Consider the following 20,221-nt stretch of genomic DNA (forward strand, 5'->3'; position numbering starts at 1 on the left):
AAGAACATTCTTAATGGTCAGTCCTGAAAACAGAGAGAGAAGTAACATCATACAGACTGAGTAGGCTATATTTATGTATTTTCAACCCCCCCCTTCCACCCTGGTACACACATATGCAATAACAATTAATGAAAAAAGTTATGAATTTGAAAAACAGGATGGAGGATTTTAGTGATGAAATAGAAGGGATATATGCTATAATAATATAATCTCAAAGGATATTTTAAAGTATGAAGAAAGCAAATACTATTCTTGGTCCTTTGAAGTACTCTGAGGCAGTAGGGAACAGGACACTCATCTGAACATGCTCAATCAGCTAACTGCTGCAGTGTAGGAGTGAAAATTCTTTTTAAATTATTTTTGGGTCTGATTACAACTTTTCTATATCATTTCATTACACTTACATGGAAAAAACTCTATTTTACAATCCTAGTAAGAATTTAGGGCATGTGTTGGGTACATAAAGGTTTCTCATGGTGTCCATCTATCTGACATCAGGGTTACAACTACTAAGCACTTTGTTATTGTTAGTAAGCTTGTTCAGGAATATCCTGTGTCTGCATTTTAATAGCAACAATATTTTAAACTGTCAGAACTATAAGCTTCCCTATTTAGAAGGTGCTTAGCATATGAAATTTAAATTTTCATGTTAAAGCAGCACACTAAACAGACATTTTAGAGAAGACTCAAATAAACCCAAGCAAGGAAATTAATTCTGAATAAGTAGTAACAATTTTATTTTAACTCAACGTGCTGAAACACAAAATCTATTTCCAACAATAATACAAATAGTGGTATCTTATCATAAAATGGATTAAATAAAGATTAAATGCTAGAGGTCTGAGTCTTAAAAGTCAACCTCTTTCTGAACTAATAATTAAATAATTTTAGAAGAACTTTCTTTCCAAAAATGGACTCAATTCATCTGTAAGCAACGCTAAATTAACTAGTTATAGTATACAATAAGCTTTACTAACAGGAAAGTATTTAAAAATAAGTATTCCTTCTCAGACATAAATTTACATACAACAGAAGATACAGCTTGATTTCATTCCTAGTAAAGAAGTTTTGCATTGGAGGCACTCAGTATTTTTTTCAGCTAGAAATAGCCAACATTTATATCATTCCATGAACACTTAAGTTAGAGTTCACAATCTCTATATAAAAAGGTTTGTAAAATATTCTCATGTGTGCTGAAAGTGCTGTATTTATTTTCTGAGAACAATGAAACCCACTCGCTCATCCACTCACCTCTCTCAAGAACACAGCAAACACTTATAACCATCAAATACCAGGCATGTGCAAGACAGATTGTTTCACCTCTTCATGTAGTAAAACTGCTGAGTGAAATTTTCATAAAACTTACCAAAGTCTTTGTTGTATTTTTCTAACAATGAATAGTATCTACAATCCCATCTTTTTGTGTGTTGGTGTTACTATAGATGCAACCTACAGATCACAAATATTCATAAGCACTCTATCACTGAGCCATATCTGAAGCTCTTATCTATAATTTCATATAAAAACTTCTACTTAGAATTCATGTAAAAAGTTTTAAATGAGCAAATTAATATTTCTGAAAATTTAAACTCTCAATTAGATCAAGTTAAAAAATAAAACAATAATGTTTACAACACTTTAAAAATATTTAAAACAATTATTTTTAAAATTTAATTATCCTTGATATCCTAAAACGGCACTATTTTCATATTTCATAATGCAGAATGCTGGTTACATTTTTGAGGATTACACTGTCTTCTGGCCATCCACTGTCTTTTCAAATAAAGCACATTTAAACAAGGTACTTCAATAAATCTGAACTTTCAGCATATTTAACTAAGTTCTATTTTCATAAATTCACTTTTGAAACATATTACACACAGCCCAAGAAAATATAAACACATATATATCTCACACAAAGGACCGTATTTCATTCAAGGTTCTTCAATTATTATTTGAAGATAGTAATATAGAAAGTATTTAAGGAGGTAACATTAGCAAGCCATCTTATGACACCTTCATATTTGTGCTCCAAATATCAAAACACATTAAAAGCAAAACAATGAAAAAGGCACAAATATAGTACTTCTAAGTCTTACTCTAAAGAACAGCTTTCCAATAGATATATTTTTAAATTGTAATATTTAAAACCACTCATTGTGTTCTGAGAAAAGTGTTGTTTAGGTGGCTAAAATGTAATAGGAGCAAACTGCTAACTTAAAACAAAAAAGATTGCATTAAGCAGAAATTGTACCTATTTTGATCAAGTTGTATATAGTTTAAAAATTAGTGAATGGGGAAAATGCAATTACGCTACTCCAAGAAGAAAATAAACAGCTTTTTATCACACTCAAGAAACAAAACTACTAAAATATACATTAAAAAAAAAGAGAGAGAAAAGATTCTATGACTCTGTGAGTGTAATGGTTGGTATTGTACCATCCAAAAAGTGGGCATTTCAGCAAATGGTGATAAATATAGAGCACAGTGTTGGGAAATTTTGGTAGAAAATATGTTAGCAAAGTAAAACCAAAACTGTGTAAGAAAATTGTGAACATTATCAATAAACATTTATAATGTTTATTATACAGCATTACTACTGCTTTCACCATGGTTAGAAATGTAGACCAAACCAATGAATCAATTTACAATGTGTTGCACATAGACGTCAGTGTTTTTATGACTTATGACAATATATTCCACCTGCTGAGTGGAATCTTTGCTTTTTGTTAGACCATGAACATATCTTGTATTAAAAGTGTGTTTGTGTGTGTGTGTGTTTAAAAGTTTACACTGTTAATGTAACAGAGTTTTTATTATGATGAAATTAAGGGAATAAACTTTTGTTCATAATTCTCTTATATAGGGTGAAGCCCACTGTCAGTTGAAAAATTTTCTTCTATCCCAAATAATTCTTACTATTTTAACACAACAAAGAATCAAAACTAAAATATCTAAAAATGCAATCTTTGCTTGTTTCCTCTTGATAACTAATATTTATTTGACAGTATTTTCTCCATGTATTTTAAGAGTGTTTCAGTTAAGAGCTAAAAAGCTGTAGTTAAAAAGTCTATTTTAAAACAATATGCTTACTTTTTTCTCAAATTTTATAATAAATTACACAAATTTTAATACAGGGAATAAAGCTATATATGCAAATACAGGCACATACACCTGTCTTTCCAGTATCACGCTCCGTCTTCATGAAGAGAGCACATCATCAGTGCTTCAGTCACTATGATCTGACACTGACCACTCCTGCTTTTCTAGAACAATGCATCACAACAGATCTCACAACTATTAAACACAAAACATTTGTATATTTAAAGCTAAACTTTAATGAAAAACGAAACAAAACAAAACATAAAAAACCTGGCTCACTAAAAAACAGTTGGTAACATTTATCCTATTCACATTATGCAAAATTTCTATAATCTGCCAAGTTAGTAACTGAGTCACAAAGGAGAAAATAAGTTTCCTAGTGTGGCTACACACATTCTCAGAGGGTTTTCTGCTTTCCCACACATCTTGCACAGGCAAATATTATCTGTTAATTGATTTGAAAAGAAGCAGACTATACAGGACTCATTTGATAGGTGCCTTCCCCAAATGTAATAAAACTGTAATAAACTCAATGAAAAATATTTGAAATCCAAGTCAATGTATCTAAAATAAAGCATAATTTTATCTATTATCATGAATATCCAAGTTGGCTCCATGTGTCATAAAAACTTCTTCTAAATGTTAAAACATAATTAAAATCTTATTAATCCACACAAAAGGAAAATATATATGTACCATTTATCATAGAAAATTTCCACATTAAAAGTGCACATACATCTTTCTTAATTGGCCCACTCACTCATTACATGTACTTGTTCATCCTGACTTTAACATCTATTGAATTTTTCTTTCAAATGTAAGTCATTATAAATTTAAAACATTAACAAAAACCATGCTTTCTTTTTATTGAAATCTTAACTTTATATTTTTCAATCTTTACAAATGTGCATAAACCCAGTTTCTTGAACAGTTAATATACAGACAAACACTATAAATATTACTAAAATTTTAGGCCAATTCATTGCTTATCTGCCCCTTGAAAAATAATTTAAATCAGAGCAGTGTATGGCCATCACTTACCTGGATGGTAACAGACTCTTTAGTGTCTATACAACTGATATTGGAGGTGCCTCTAGCAATCTCCAAATCCAATAGAACCTAGTTTTATACTTGGAGATCATATAGAACAAAGCCTATAAAATTCTTTTGTTCCTAAAATAATGGAAGATCCTTTAAACTCAGTATCATCAGTTATCAATATTACTGCATTGTGGAGCTAGTGCAATCCTGCATAGCCTTGGCAAACTGACAAGGCACAATAAAAAACAAATTAAACTATTATATGAACAAGAGAAGTCACTGAAGACAATTTAAGGCCTTGAAGTGAATTAATCAGTCAGATTTAAAGCTGAAGTATAAACCATAAATTATCCATGTAAAAGCAAGCAATATGCCTTTCCAGCTTCTGTTCTGTGGACAAGAGACAGAAACAACTGTTGCTTATGGTTTGTATTGGAATTCTTCGGGACCTGGGGGAGTAAAGGCAAATAAATTTCCTATTGTCCATGGAAGACTCAAGACTGCTTTAACCTTTTGCGTGGAATACCAAACTGTGGACACTGTGAAGACGCTAGGGCTCGGAAGGCTTCTGCCACTAAATGAGGATGAGACTGAATCATGGACTTCCACCCGGATGTTTCCATTATGTCAGTTGCTTGGCTGAAAAACAAGATTAAATGAAGTTACTGAAAAGATATTTTACAAATGCTTTCCTGAGTTATCATTTTTTGGTTTTGTTTTGTTTAACTTGAACATTTTGAAATTTTAGATACCATATCCTATTAGCATTTTCTGGCAAACCTGAACAGGTTTTCTCTGCAAGTTTGAACATTAAGACGTGTCATCATCCGCATAGCTCTCCACTGATGGCTAGTTGTTTCTGTCCAAGGACCCAATCATCTCTTTTTCCCTTCTCATGCATACCTCGTACAGGTTTTCTCCAGAGTTCCAACTTTCCACTTAACACTCTTCTCTTTTTACCATACTGTGCATTCGATTTCATCCACTTGTCACATTTCCAATAATCACTGCTGATTAAGTCAAATCTCAGTGCTTCCCTGTAGTCAATTGCTCTTTTCATCTGAATGAGTCTTAAGTCTCATGAATTCAGCACTGTCACATGAAAACTCATCACCTTTCTCCTTAAGTCTCAAATTTTTTGTCCTTAATTTTGGCTGAAGCTTTCACTGCTGTCTAGTGATTCAAGTTAAACATCCAAGAGCCATTCTAGAGACAGTCTTCTGATTAAGCATGAGAGTCTCATTTTAATTCTAAATGTCATCAAGCATCCATAAAATAATCTTCATAATCTCACAATTGGTTTATTAACACATTCTCCTGATTCATGTTAAATCTTCTATACTGTTTCTCTTATTGCAGCTTCCATAATGCTCTGACAGAAATATGACTCTATTATGTTTTATTCCATTTTCTTTCCTTATATTTATGTTTTAATGTCATTCCATTCTTTTTATAGCTTTGCATTCCCACTTCTACCCTCCAGTTTCTCCTTTACTATAATGTGTCCTGTATGTACAACATACTCTCCATGAGCAATCAGAATAACTGAAAATGCAACACATTAATTTCTTTCCCTTCCTTTTCTTCTGTACCTTCCACTTATCTGAATTTAACCTGTTTTTCAAATACCAACATTCTTCCAATCTTTTTGTACCTCTTATTCAACTTGCTAAATGTTTAGAATGGAATCAACAATGCTAAGAATGGAAGCTTTATTGTGTCCCATCAGAGGCAGTCAGTGTTACTGGAGATTCATTATTCTTGACTTCACTGTCAAAAGTCCTAATGTTATGTGGTTTGGGGGAACTGACCTTTGCTCATTTTCTCTAGCTTTTCCACATTATCAACTTACTTCACACATTCTTTACTCTGGTTTTCTGTAATATAAATAAAACTAAGTTCCATACTTTATTTCAATTACTTGTTTAATCAATCTGCTATATACCATAAACTACCTGTATAGAGGGGAAATATCTGTTATGCTTGCAACTATATTTTCTGTTCTACTGATATGTAATCCTCACTATTTGAGAAGCTAGGGCAAGAAGAGTTAAGTCTGAATCTATCCTAAACAAAATGTAATAAGATCTTGACTCAAAATTAAATTTCAAAAAGGGTTAAGACTTAGGTAGCTCTGTGGTAGAATCCTTGTATACCATGTGCAAGACCTCATGTTCAATCAACAAGCATTATGAAACCCAACAAAAATTTTAAAGATTTCCAAGGCAAGTCTTGAGGATTTAGCCTTCTTTAACATGTTCTGAAAACAAGAGGCTAAACTTCTAGCAACCTTTATAATGCTTGTACTCAGCTATATACTACGTGTGTGATGTGCATGTGTACCTGTTTAATAAATTAAGAGCATCCATCCTGCCAGGTAGTGGGGACTCACACCTCTAGAGGTAGAGGCAGAGGCAGGTGGATCTTCGTGAGTTTGAAGACAGCCTGGTCTATAGAGCTAGTTCCATGATATCCAAGGTTACACAAAGAAACCCTATAATAGAAAACAAACCAACAAACAACAACACAAAAGCATCCATCTCAGTTTGCATGAAAAGCCAAACTTCAAGATATCCACTCAAAGGAGTAAAATTACTATTTCTAAAATAGTTGGTAGTTGGCTTTATCGGCAGCCACAATTATTTTTCATGAGCAAATGGATATATATCTTACTTGTTGTTCCAGTTTTTCCCATCCTTACACCCAAGTTGTCGAAGAACACTGCACCTGTATTGAATGAAGATTTAGACAGGGTTTAAGAAAATCCCAGTGAAAACATGTCCAATGTGGCATGTCCAGTGAAATGCAAATATAGCTTACCTATTAATAAAGTCTATTGCCTGGGCTTTCAACTGTTCTGCACTGTGCAAATCTGCAAGGACAAGGGTATCAGCAACATTTTCTACTGAGAGGTTACTACACAAAGCTTCTTCACACATGACCTTCAGCCGTTCCAGTGCATACTACCCAAAAGAAAACACAATTATTAAACATTTATCCCCCTTATTTAACGTATAAGTATATATTTGTAACATAGTAGGTAAAGCATAGAAAAAAATTTTTGAATTAATGTTATTTTCAATCAATAAATTGTTGGTTTAGTTTATGAAGAAAATGTAAATGAATGCATTCAGGAGAAATACTAATTTACTTTAGAAACTTGTCTTAGATGCAAAATATGGCAAATTTTAAAGTATAATTTATGCAAGACATCTATCTTAATAATAAGTTATACTAAAGAATATGTTGTCAGATAAACAGTTTGCTCAGTTCTTTTCTTCTCAAAGCAAAGAATTTATCTGAGAGACAATTTAAACTATATTTTGTTTAGTAAAAGAAAACAAAGTAATGAGCACATTACAAAGAGCGAACTGAGTGAAACTGCCCTTAAGTAGGGGAAGCATAACAGCCGTCTGGTAGACTTTGCATAATGGATATTTAAGATGTTTACAGTCTTTTTCTTGTGACATCATTTTCAAATGTCTCTTTCTGGGTAGCACCTTTATTTCATTTCATCCTTCTGTATGCTATCTGTAGCCATAGTGCCCTTTTTAAAACTTTGCTGCTTATTAGATCTTCACTGGTGGGCATATTCACCATTGTGAAAAGTGTCTTAATAACTCAATTTCTAAGTTGGTAGAAAGAACCCAAGCTTAGCTTTAAAGATGTTGAACCACAAAAAGGCATTCATTCCATTCTCAGGAGATAATAGCATAGTTACCACGCTGCCTTAGCTTGCTCCCTGGCTACTTAAGCGTGAAAGCACCTAACTGTACAAGTAGTGACTGACTAAAACCCATTTGTCCTTCTTGTTCAAATGTGCTGCCAGTTACCACCTTTAACAATTCATTTTCTTTTCTACTACTTTACACTTAGTATGTAGCACACTGTATTCCTTTTGCCACTATTCAAACTGAAGAATGATTTAACTGAAAGCTAAATAAATACTGTAACTACTAATTTTTTAGTTATTAGTGTAAAGCTGCATTAGTAGGTTTGTTGAGGTTTAATGACAGAAAATAAATAACACCCACTTAAAATTTTTACCTTGATGATTTAATGCAACCATGAACTCATCATCTAAAAGAATGAATATACCCATTGAAATTTATCTTTCCACTCAATTCCAAGTAGTTTCTTTGCTACTGAGATGTGCAGCTGAGAAATGATCTTGTATTTTCTGAAGCTAGTTTTACAAATGTAATTACACAATATGTACTTACCATCTAGTTACATCTATTCAGTGTAATTATTTTCAGGCTTGTGCACATCATTGATTATAGTTCAGCCCCTTCTTACTGCTAGGTAGTAGGTCCTTAAATATGAACATCTTTCTTTTACTCACTCAACTATACATATTTATATATGTGTGTATATAAATGTATATATGTACATACATGTGTGTGTGCCAGATACCTACTATAACAATTCATTTTCTTTTCTAATACTTCATACTTAGCATTTACTACTGAATATTTACTTTGCCAATATTCAGTCTTGAAAAACAATCCATAAAAGCTGAGTAAATGTTAATAATCAATATTTCTGCAGCTAGATAGATACACATATATACATATATTTACCCACTGATGAACATTTATTCCTAGCTCTTAACTACTATAGTTATAAATACTCATATAAATCCTAAATTGGAACAGGTATGTGTTTTTAGTGGGTGGTACAGGGGTTAAAAGTCTCAAAGTAAACACAATGGAATGCATTGCAAGTTTTTATTTGACTTCAAAAGAAACTTTAATTTTCTAAAGTGGTTGTACCATTCCATGTTTCTACCAACAGTGTCTGAGAATCCCAATGCTTCCAGATCTTTGTCAAGTCTTATATATAGACTTTGATTTTAGCCATTATAATGGGTGTGTAGATATACATACACCATGATGGTTTTAATCTCTACTTCTTTAATGATTCTTATCATTTTTATTTAATGAACTTTATTAGTTTATTTGGGAATTATTTATTTAAACTTTATCTACTCTTTTTTCCCCCCTGAGCATTAAATGGTATTTACATAGTTAGAATATAAAACTGCTAAGTGTAAGTATGATAAATATGTTTTTAGGATACTCAGAAAGTCCAAAACTTTTCTGATATTTTTGCATTTCTCTGTGTTCAAAAAGACAGAACATATTTACAATAGAATATAACAAAATTATTAAATTTTCCTTTCTATGCTATCATATTAAAAAAATCTATAAAGAGAAGAATATAAAGCATGTTGTTTCTAAGGAAAAGACACAAAGGTTGTGCAGTGTACTATAAGTTTTAATAACATTTTATATGCATCTATATGTTGCATTTATCTTAGAAATTATTAAGCTTATGGCTTAATCTTCCATGGAAAATTCCAGGTCCCTCATACTTTCCTATCATATTGATATTTTAAACCATTTTATTTCTATAGTAGTCTACTTTATGCTATTTTATAAAACTCTCCAGGCTATCTAACAAGTAGTACAAATTAAGTTATAACAAAAATTAATTTTAGTTCTTTATGTATAATAGTTTCCAATAAATGGTAAGTTGAAGGAATTTTGTTTCTGTTTTTTTATTTTGTCCTGTAAAAACAGCATTACTTACTTTGTCTGCAGCTGCCAACAAGTTGTCAGCCATTTTATCAAGATTTGGTGCTTTTCCTGTGTAAACAAATCTCATCATTTCTTTAAAAACCTCAGGGTCTAAATCATTTATTTCCACTCGATTCTATTATTGAAAAGAACACACACACAAAAAAAATGGGAACAAGTATATATGTAACTCCACATGAATCTTTGATGGTAATTAAAAAACATAACATTCTCACACTCTATTTTAAAATTGAGGTTAAGTAAGTCTGTCATAAGTTAATCATCCAAACTATAATATAGGCTATTTTAAAAACAAAAGCATATACTGCCTAAGAGATATGACTAGCCAGAAAGTACATGCATGGATAGTGAAACCAGAGTAAGTATTACTATGTGGAAAGCCTTTTTCATTATTAAAAAAAGACAAATAAAATACTATAGTTCAAATAAAATACATCTGTGTAAATTTCTGAACACAGTTTCAGAAAAGTTACTGGCTTTCCCTGAGTATCTAATATAGTATCTAAATCTTATATCCGCAAACTCTATTAACAGTTTTTAAGTGAAAGAAAAGTCTACAAATACTTGTAATGAGAGCTCACTAGCTGAGAAAACTTGCTTTTGTAAAATCCCTGGTGATATTATTTACTAGTCACGCTAGATACCCTTACTTAAGCCATACTCCAATTCAAATAAGACCAGTTGCTTTTATATTTCTGTATCCTTATAGCCAATTCTCTTTTAAGGTAAAGGAGGCAGGAAATGTCAACATTTCAGAAACCCGTCTTGGGTCATTTTGTGAAGTCAAGATGTTAGGAACATACATGACATAATTTTGTATAAGTTTAAAAACTATTTAGTGTAACTTTTTATGTGGTGTTTAAGTTTGCTACCAGGCAGCTCAGATAGAGCTAGGAAGGAAGAGCTCAGAACGAAGCCCTAGGCAGGCTGCCTGGTGGTTCAGGTAAGAGCATAACCCAAGACAAGTCTTGCTATGCTGATGGACTAAAAGGGAGGTGGTGCTGATTTGCTGATGAGCCAATTGCCAGCTGTGAGCCCTCATAGAGCAAAGCTACTACATAATGAACTGATACTAAAATTGGAACTTTGGAAATCGTTCCTAGGATCCTAGTGATCTAAATATAGTGATCTAATATAGTATCTAAATCTTATATCCACCTTACTAGATTTGGTTTGAAGTGTATTTTCTCAGATACTAGATTTCCTGGTGCTATAAACTTGGTCAAAAGTCCACGACTGAAAAGATCATAAGCTTTCTGTTTCAGCCCGGATGTTAAGCTTTTTTCTAAATATTTACATATTTGATTTGTGATATTTATACATGTTACTCATGGGTTGGATAACTAGGATAAACTTGGTCTTTTCTTAAACCATTTTATTGTCTATGTCTTCCATGAACTGAAGTTTATTTAGGTTTTGAAATTTCCCAGAGGCTCACAAACACAGAATTTCCACAGGAAACTGAATTAACTGCCTATATTCTATCTTACCACAATGGAAGAAAGGAAGAAATGAACAGCAAAAGTACAAAAACTACAGAGGTGGATGCTCGCAGTGATCCATTGGACTGAGCTCCGGGTCCCCGACAGAGGAGTTGGAGAAGGGACTGAAGGACCTGAGGGGGTTTGCCACCCTGTGGGGGGAGCAAGAGTGTCAACTGGCCAGGCCCCCAGAGCTCATAGGGACTGGATCACCAACCAAAGAGTACACAGGGAGGGACCCATGGCTCTGGCCATGTATGTAGCAGAGGATGGATGGCTTTGTTAATTAACATCAGTGGGAGGAGTGGCCCTTGGTCCTGTGGGAATCCGATGCCCCAGTGTAAGGGAATGCCAGGGTGGGAAGGTGGGAGTAGGTGGGTGGGGGAGCACCCTCATAAAGGCAGGGGGAGGGGGTATGGGATAGAGGGTTTCTGGGGAGTGGAGACTTGGAAAGGGGATAACATTTGAAATGTAAATAAAGAAAATTTCCAATAAGAGAAAAAGAAAAAAAGAAACATCTGAAAACAAACAAACAAATACAGAAAACATATAAACTCAGAGAGAGTAAATAATACACCTCAGAATAATAAACAAGTCATTGAAGCAATAAAAAAATATAAAAATTCCTGTAATGAACAAAAATAAAAATGTAATATATCAAGACTTAGGTGATACAATGAAAGAAGTTCTAAGAATGAAATTCATAGCTTTCAATGCCTACAGGGGTTGTGGGTGGGAGAAATATGCAAAAGTCCTATCCTGGTACCCACATCCTGATTTATGTCTATTCTAGTGAATCCCTCTGAAAACAAAGCTGAACAAATTTAGAAAACTGAAATAATTCTGTGTATCAAATCTGACCAAATGGAATAAAATTTAAGAACTCCAAATGAATCTCTCATAATTATAAAACTCGTGGAGATGAAATAACACAATCCTGAATTATAAATAGCAAAGAAATCGAAAAAAGATCTTTAAAAAATACATGGGATTAACTGAAAATATAAATACAACAAAACCTCTGAGACCCATTGTAAACAGTTTGAAAAGGAAATCTTATACCTCTAAGTTCCTACATTAAAAATTCACAAAGAGGGGCTCAGGTTCCTTCTGGTCTCTCTGGGCTAGTGTCCTGAGCAGACCTTGAGCACAAGCTCTGCAGCCAGTCCCACAACACCCAGAGGAAGCTCCACTCCCAGGCGCTCTGACACTCTCAGGATCAGAGGTGAGGAGGACCCAACATCTGTCCCAACACAGGGAGTAACTGGGACCAGCGGGACGAGGCACACAGGAACTCTGCCAGCAGAGTGGCTCCAGTTCCTTCTGGTCTCTCTGGGCTGGTGTACTGAGCAGACCTTGGGCCCATTTAAAATATGTTTTTAAATGTTAGCAAATTCAGATAAATTGAAATCATGTAACTTTTGTCATCATAATGCAATAAAAGTTAAAAAAAAAAGAAAACAAAAAAAATTCACAAAGAGTAGAAATAATTAACTACTTCAGTAAAGTGGCGCAATAAAAAAAAATCAACTTAAAAACTCAGAAGCCTTTCTTTCTATATACCAACAAAAAACATGCTGAGAAAGATGATTAATATGCACCCACTTACACAGCCTTAGAGAAAAGAAAGTCTCCCAGGAATAACACATCCAAGCAGGTAAAAAGCTCCTACAATGAAAACTTGAAGTCCCTAAAGAAACTGACTGAAAAAGCCACTGGATGATAGAAAGACCTCCCATGCTCAGGGGTTGTCAGAATTCATACTGAGAAAATGACCATTCGGCCAAAAGTAATTTACAGAATTAATGTAATCCCTATCAAAATGTCCACATTCTTTACAGGCAGAAACGTTTTTAAAAACTATAAAATATATATAAAACCATAAAAGACATTCTAACAAAAGAAAATACTATCAAAGGGATTATAATTTCAGATATCGATATACTACAGTACCATGGTTATAAAAACAATGTAATACTAGAAGGAAAAAAAGGTATTTAGACCAATGTGACTAAACAGGAAGCCCAAATGTACGTTCACGTAACTATAACCATCTGATATTTGGTAAAGATGGCAAAAGCATGCACTGGAGTAATGACTGCATCTTTAAGAAATGGTGTTGAGAAAACTGGAGGTTCACATAAAGAATGAACTTTATACCTATGTTACTACCCTTTACAAAATATAGCTCCAAATGATGCAAAGACCTCAATTTGAAATGTTAAAAGCTGTGAACCATAGAAAAAAACAGGGGTACATGATATAGGAATAGGAAATGACTTTCTGAATAGGACTCAAATTTGCCCAAGAATTAACACTAACAAGGAGAAATGGGAATTCATAAAAAGCTTCTTTCTACACAGTAAAAGAAACAATCTAGTGAGCATCCAAATCTAAAAAGACAAACACCACATGCTATCACTTTTCTGTAGTTCCTAGCTACAAATTTCTAGTTCATTAGCTGGATTATCCTTATAAAGCTCAGATGGAAAAGGAGACCATGGTGGCTAGGGCTCCATAGAATAAACTAGCAGGATACAAAAATCCATATACTAAGCATACGAAACCTCCATTACAGTTGCTGGTCAATTCTCAAAGCAATGCAGACTATTGTTGTTGTTGTCCTTGGATGCCTCTAAGAATCTGAAGGCAAGTCCCTATTGCTGAAGTCACCATGCTGTTTGGACATGGACGTAGAAGAATTAAGCTTCTTGAAACCTTGGATCCTCCTTCCTGAAGACAAGCCTTCTCAGAAATCAAAGATGCTATATAAGTTGAAAAGGGGGAGCTGGGCAGTGGTGGCCCACGCCTTTAATCCCAGCACTTGAGAGGCAGAGGCAGGCAGATTTCTGAGTTCAAGGCCAGCCTGGTCTACAGAGTGAGTTCCAGGACAGCCAGGACTATACAGAGAAACCCTGTCTCAAGAAACAACAACAACAACAACAACAACAACAACAACAACACACACACACACACACACACACACACACACAAAAACCAACAAAAACCCCCCAAACAAAAATCCAAATAAATAAACAAATAAATAGGCAGGAAGCAAACAAAACAAAAAGCAACAAAAACAAACAAACAAACAAAAATCCTACCTAGCTATAATATATAAAACCACAGCAATGACCAGCAGGACAAGTGAAATGGTGGTACTTACATTCTAGGAGTAGCTAATAGCCACCTAGATAGACTTAGGACTTACTCAATAAGAAGGAATTCATGCCTCATACTGAAAATTAGCTAATTGCTCATGTCTGGTGAGGCCATGCAACCTAGGAGAGACCCTACTGTTGTCACTTTCCAAAACAATATTTTATACTCACATATAAGTGTGCTCTCACCCCTCACGTAAGGAGCTTCTTTTTGCAGTAAGGAGACCATTACAGAAAGCCACAACTGAAAACAATGCAGAGAACTTACTGTGGTGTGCCTAGCCCCAATCGATGACACCAATCCTTACACCTCCAAAAACACCACAGAAGTAGGGGTAAGAATAATTACAAGACCTCAAAGACCAGGCAGGTAGTCTTCTGGAAGACTGAATCTTCTTTATATGAGAGGGAAGTTCCACCAACGAAATTTCAAGGATATGGTTGACTCAAGAAGAGAAATCTTAAAAAAACACAAAAAAGCAAAAAAACAAAACAACAACAACAACAAAACCTTAAAAATGCACCTTAAGGCTTTGGAAGAAAATTAAAGAATATAACTGATGCCTCTAAGAAGTCTTGGATATATTCAAAAAAACAATGCACGGAATAGAAGGAACAAAGGTAACTGCAAAAGGAATTGATACTCTATTTATTGAAACAGAAAATTATACCTATACCCTATTTATTGAAACAGAAAATTACCTATACCCTATTTACTGAAACAGAAAATCACACCTATAGAAATAGGTGTATGCCTTTAGAACCTCAAACAGACATGATAAGAAAAGAACATCTCCATGACAATTTAGTGAAGTAAAAAAATACAAAGTAAGGGAGCTATAAAGATGGGTTCAAAATTTAAAAGCACTGGCTACTAGTCCAGAACACTTGGTTCAATTTCCAATACTCAAAATTGTGCCTCATAGCCACCTGGAACTTCAGTTACAGGAGATCCAATGGCCAAACCTCCATAGGCACCAAGTATGCATGTCGTACACAAACACATTCAGACAAAATAACCAATTTCAGAAATCAGACGATAATCTTAAAAGTTTTAACAGAAAACCAGCACCACCACCACAAAGGCAAGAAGGTCATAAGAACAAGAGATATACATCCACAACCTTAAAATTCAGAGGCATTAAAACACAGCCTTTCACACTCTGAAAAACAATAAAAAACAACAAAGAGTGCTACCATCTAGCAAGGCTATCTTTTAAAACTGGACAAATAGGGGCATTTCAAGAAAATTGCAGATTAATACAACTTACTACAAGTAAACTGGCCTCGTCCACAAGAAGACTTGCACTCCATGAAGGGATGAGCTGAACAACGAAGAAATGGGCAAAAATCAACTATGACCAATACTCACTCTCACTCTCTCTCTCTCTCTCTCTCTCTTTCTCCCTCTCTCTCTCCCTCTCTCTCTCTCCACACACACACACACACACACGTTGGGGGGGCAGGGGAGGAGAGAGACAATGAATAAACAAACTTGCTGGATCCTATTACATACTATACAAATTATACGGCTTTGTGATTAACTCCTAGTCACTAATAAAGCATACATGTCACATTAAGGGGGAAAAAGAACTTCCTGTTGGAATCCTTTAACCAAGAGGGAGTCTAAATTTGAATTATCTCTACTTCATGTCCCTTCTATCTTCTGTCCTTTCTGTTGTATGAGTCTCAATTTATGCCTCCTGCAGGTTGTCTTGTGAATTTGTTTGTCCCGGTGGACCCTGCCCTGTGTGTGTGTGTGTGTGTGTGTGTGTGTGTGTGTGTACTCGTGCATGTTTGTCTGTCCATTGTGTGTATCTCTGTGTTTGAGTGGTTTCTGTCTGTTGTTCTGTATGATGGTGTGAATATGTCTTACTATCCTTCCATGACTGCTTCTAAGAATCTCCCTGCCTACTAGAAAGGAGGAGTGTGGTACTTAGAGCTGAGCACTTTGCAGTCCCTTATTCTCTGCATGTTGATCAGCTGAATGACTGTATTAACTGCCAGTTACTACAAGTAGTTTCTCAGACAAATGCTGAAAGATGCATTCATCTATGGATACAGCAGTAAGTGATAAGGAATTGTTTTTAATATTATGTCAATACAAGTCAATCATAACCAGTTTTTACCTGAGACCTATGATGTAGTGAGAGAAATTAAAAACAGAAAAAGAAATGTGAAAAGCATCCCTATGTATATGGCATGATCCCTTACTTAAAAAACCCTACAGATTCCATTAAAGAAGACACTTATATTTAGTAAACATGTTCACTAGAGTTGTGGGGTACAAAATCAGCATACAGAAGTCAGAAGGACTAAATGGATGAGCTAGTAAAGGCTAGGCTAACAAGCAAGGATCAGGAGACTTCATATATACTAACAATGAACTCAATGAGAAATTAGGAAAAACATCTCATTGAAAATATCTTCCAAAAATATAGTGCCTATGAATAAATCTCAACAAGATGTGAAAGACACATACAACTTGGCTTTAGGATATAGAAAAGAAAGTTTAAAAAATTATAAAATGGAAGTCATTCTATGTTCCTAGACTGATGGTCAATATTGTGAAAAATGGCAAGATTATCAAAAGTAATCTACAGATTCAATATAATTACCATCAAAATTCGAATGTCATCTTTCATAAAATAAAAAATAAATTCTTATGATAACAAAAATAACCACATATAAGCAAATATTGTTTATCAGAAAGTACAATGCTGGGGTATTATAACATCTGACCTCAAATTATAGTACAGAGAATGACAAAAAACAGAATGGCACATGCAAAAACATACATGTAAATTAATGGAATAGTAATAGAATAAGATAAAAGGCTTTGAAATAAACCCACACTGACAAAGTCCAGATGATTTTTGATAGTTATTAAGAACACAGAATGTTGAAAAGGATAGCACATTCAGCAAATGGTGCTGGCAAAAAAAATATGATAGAGACACATTTCTCATACTGCATAAACATAAATTCAAACAGACCAAAGAGTACATGGCCCTACATGAAATTTAAACTTTTCTGGACAGCAGTGGTAATCTACTCACAAACAAACAGTTCATGAAATGAGAAAAACAAATATTTCAAGCTACACCTTAGATATAGCATGACATCTAGAATTCAATAGAATTGTAAAAGTTAAACAAAAAAAAATTTCCAATCAATAAATGGTCTAAGAAGATGAAGATACAGACTTCAAGACTAAAAACACAGTAAGAGTTTATAGTATGTCAGTCAGAACGGTTATCAAAGAAATAAATGAGAACAAATGCTGGTGATACTAAAGAAACACAGCTGGTGGGAATATACACTAGTACGATTATTCCAAGAATTAGAGTGGAATGTTCTCAGGAATCTGAAAATATAACTGTCATGATTTAGTGAAAACACTGTGTGTATGTACTTAAAGGATTCTGTAGCTTACTAGCAACATTTTGGATATCTATGTTTACTGCTGTACAGTTTATAATAGCTAAGAAATAGAATCAGCTTCGAATTGGGTTCAGCAAATGACAAATGCTTTTGTTCTTGAAATTATAGCTAGAAAAGGTAAAAATTCTTTGATTGGTCTACATTTATAAGATTCATGTAGCCACTTCATTTGGTTTCTGACTAGTCTTAAAGGTATAAAAATATTCTACATGTCTTGGTTATAGATTATTGGCTTATAAGTTATTGGGTATGGTTAAAAGGTGTAACATTGGTAACAGAAAGTTAGCTTAAAAGTGGTAACTCAGGGTTGCAGTCATTTTAAACAACAATACGTGCCATAAACCAGCCCAGGAAACCAGGCCTCCAAAGATACTCCTAACTGAGGTAATATTTTATGTAATTCTTATCCTAGAAACTAGACTTATAAGAGATAAGATTTAAAGCAATGTCTCATTTAATGAAACATTAAAAGCTGCACTGTCGGGCTGGAGAGTTCGCTCAGTGGTTAAGAGCATTGACTGCTCTTCTGAAGGTCCTGAGTTCAAATCCTAGCAACCACATGGTGGCTCACAACAATCCATAATGAGATATGATGCCCTCTTCTGGTGTGTCTGAAGACAGCTACAGTATACTTACATATAATAAATAAATAAGTCTTTAATAAAAAAAAGCTGCACTGTCATGCATTCATATGTAAGAATTGGCAGGCAAACTTCGTAACGTGACAGTAATACTTTTGGTATTGATTTTAAAGAGAATAGACTTTAAAATTGGAATTTGCTTTTCAAAAGTTATGGTTATGCCTTAATATTAAAAAAAAAAAAAAAACTTAAAAAGTATGGTTAAAATTACCAGTGTTCGATTGGCTGCAGTTTGCAGTTTGATCACAAGCTCAGGATTCTTAATTCACCAATATTTTGTAATTAGGATGATTGCAAGAGTAATAATAGTTAAAAACAACTGTAGCCAGTAGGGCCTTATGCTCCTCCTATTACATAAGCTTTATGGGATACAGTGGTAAAAGCAAAATTTAACCCCCCAAGATTAGAAAAGAGATCCCAGTGAAAATTTATTTGGTATCAAAACTGTTTCAAGGAGTTGGTACTACTAAAAACAGCTAGTAAAATTTTCAGAGACCCTCAAGCAGGAGTTCCTTTTGTTACACAAGTGTCTTATGAGAACATTAATGCAGCCCTCTTTGGCCATCTGGCCATACAAATCAAAGACAGACTTATCTAGATATATTCGTCTTTGTGCAGAAATAAGACCCTCATACAATCAATCTAGCTGTGTTTGCTGCCTTGCAGGGGACTACAGTACATACATGCAATGCTTTCACAGTGTGGAGGTAATAAGGAATGTTTTAAGTATAAATCATCTTAGAAAAGACTGACAAAAATTGCAAGCATAGACAGACAGTAGAATTGCTTCCCTAAAATCTGTCCTCACTGTAGAGGTATAATCTTTGGGCCAGGACTCAGGCAGAGTACTCAGATTAAAAAATACTTACATTTGAGTTAATGCAAAGCTCAGAGCAGCCTCAGCCTGGTTTGTGTGACATTTCTTGTTTTACAAACCCTGCCTAGTGAAGTTTTTGTAGCCTTGTTTCTCCTTGCCACTGGGAAATTATTTTTAAGACAAAACGGCATTATCACAGATCTATCCAGGTGTTCAAAATAAAGTTTATGAAAGGTCAATGAGGCTGTGGAACTTGTAGAGAGGCATTATATCTGGCCTGCCTACTGTAGGGAGCCGGCATTCACCATGGCAAGATGGCGCCTACTTCCGCTGTCGAATAAACAACTGTTTGCGCATGTGCGTAGAGAACTGTTTGCGCATGTGCGTAGAGAACTGTTTGCGCATGTGCGTAGAGTGAAAAGACACCATGTCACGGCCCATTCTGGGGCGTCACATAGGGTAATGAGCGAACAGCCAATTATGGGCAGACACGACGCACTGTGGTGTATATAAGCAGTGCGGATTACTGGCTCGGTCTCTTTTCCCTCTGGGAGAGGGTAGTAAACGTGTCGCTGCAGAAGGAACCTAGTGTGTCCGCGTGTCTTCTTCCCGGGGAGACGACTGCGCGGGCTACAGCTGGTGCCAAAAAACCCGGGACGCCGGGAGAACCTTACAACAGCTGGTAGGTTTCAGAACTGCAGGATAGAGTAAGCTCTGAGAGGCATGCTGCTTGATTTTAATTCCTCCAACCCTTCCTCAAGGTTAGAGAGCGCAGCCAAAGCCATGGTAATCGTGCTAGTGGCGCTTGTTACAATGTCCATTTGGCATTTGATACATTCTTGCCTGGAGGATGAGAAATTCCCTGCCTCTGTAGCGTTGGGACAGAGGGCACTTGAGGAGTTACAAGATAGCATGTCAGAAACAGAGGGGA

General features: G+C 34.7%; 1 protein-coding gene across 17 annotated transcripts in view; it reads right to left on the minus strand.

Moving 5' to 3' along the window:
- Positions 1-713: 713 nt before the first annotated feature.
- Positions 714-20,221, minus strand: part of Spopl (speckle type BTB/POZ protein like) — a 76,234-nt gene continuing 56,726 nt past the window's right edge. For 12 of the 17 annotated variants that reach the window (XM_031369205.1, XM_031369202.1, XM_031369206.1 and 9 more), the window contains 5 exons: positions 15,660-15,713; positions 9,739-9,861; positions 6,964-7,106; positions 6,817-6,870; positions 714-4,782 (listed from right to left, as the gene is read on the minus strand). In XM_031369205.1, the coding sequence (XP_031225065.1) occupies positions 4,638-4,782; positions 6,817-6,870; positions 6,964-7,106; positions 9,739-9,861; positions 15,660-15,713 (519 nt within the window). In that variant the 3' untranslated portion in view covers positions 714-4,637. The remainder of the gene's footprint in view (positions 4,783-6,816; positions 6,871-6,963; positions 7,107-9,738; positions 9,862-15,659; positions 15,714-20,221) is intronic. The other 5 variants (XM_031369215.1, XM_031369210.1, XM_031369208.1 and 2 more) reach the window with 2 other exon arrangements.

Source organism: Mastomys coucha, unplaced genomic scaffold, assembly GCF_008632895.1.
Source record: "Mastomys coucha isolate ucsf_1 unplaced genomic scaffold, UCSF_Mcou_1 pScaffold15, whole genome shotgun sequence".
In the NCBI taxonomy this organism is placed as follows: Eukaryota; Metazoa; Chordata; class Mammalia; order Rodentia; family Muridae; genus Mastomys; species Mastomys coucha.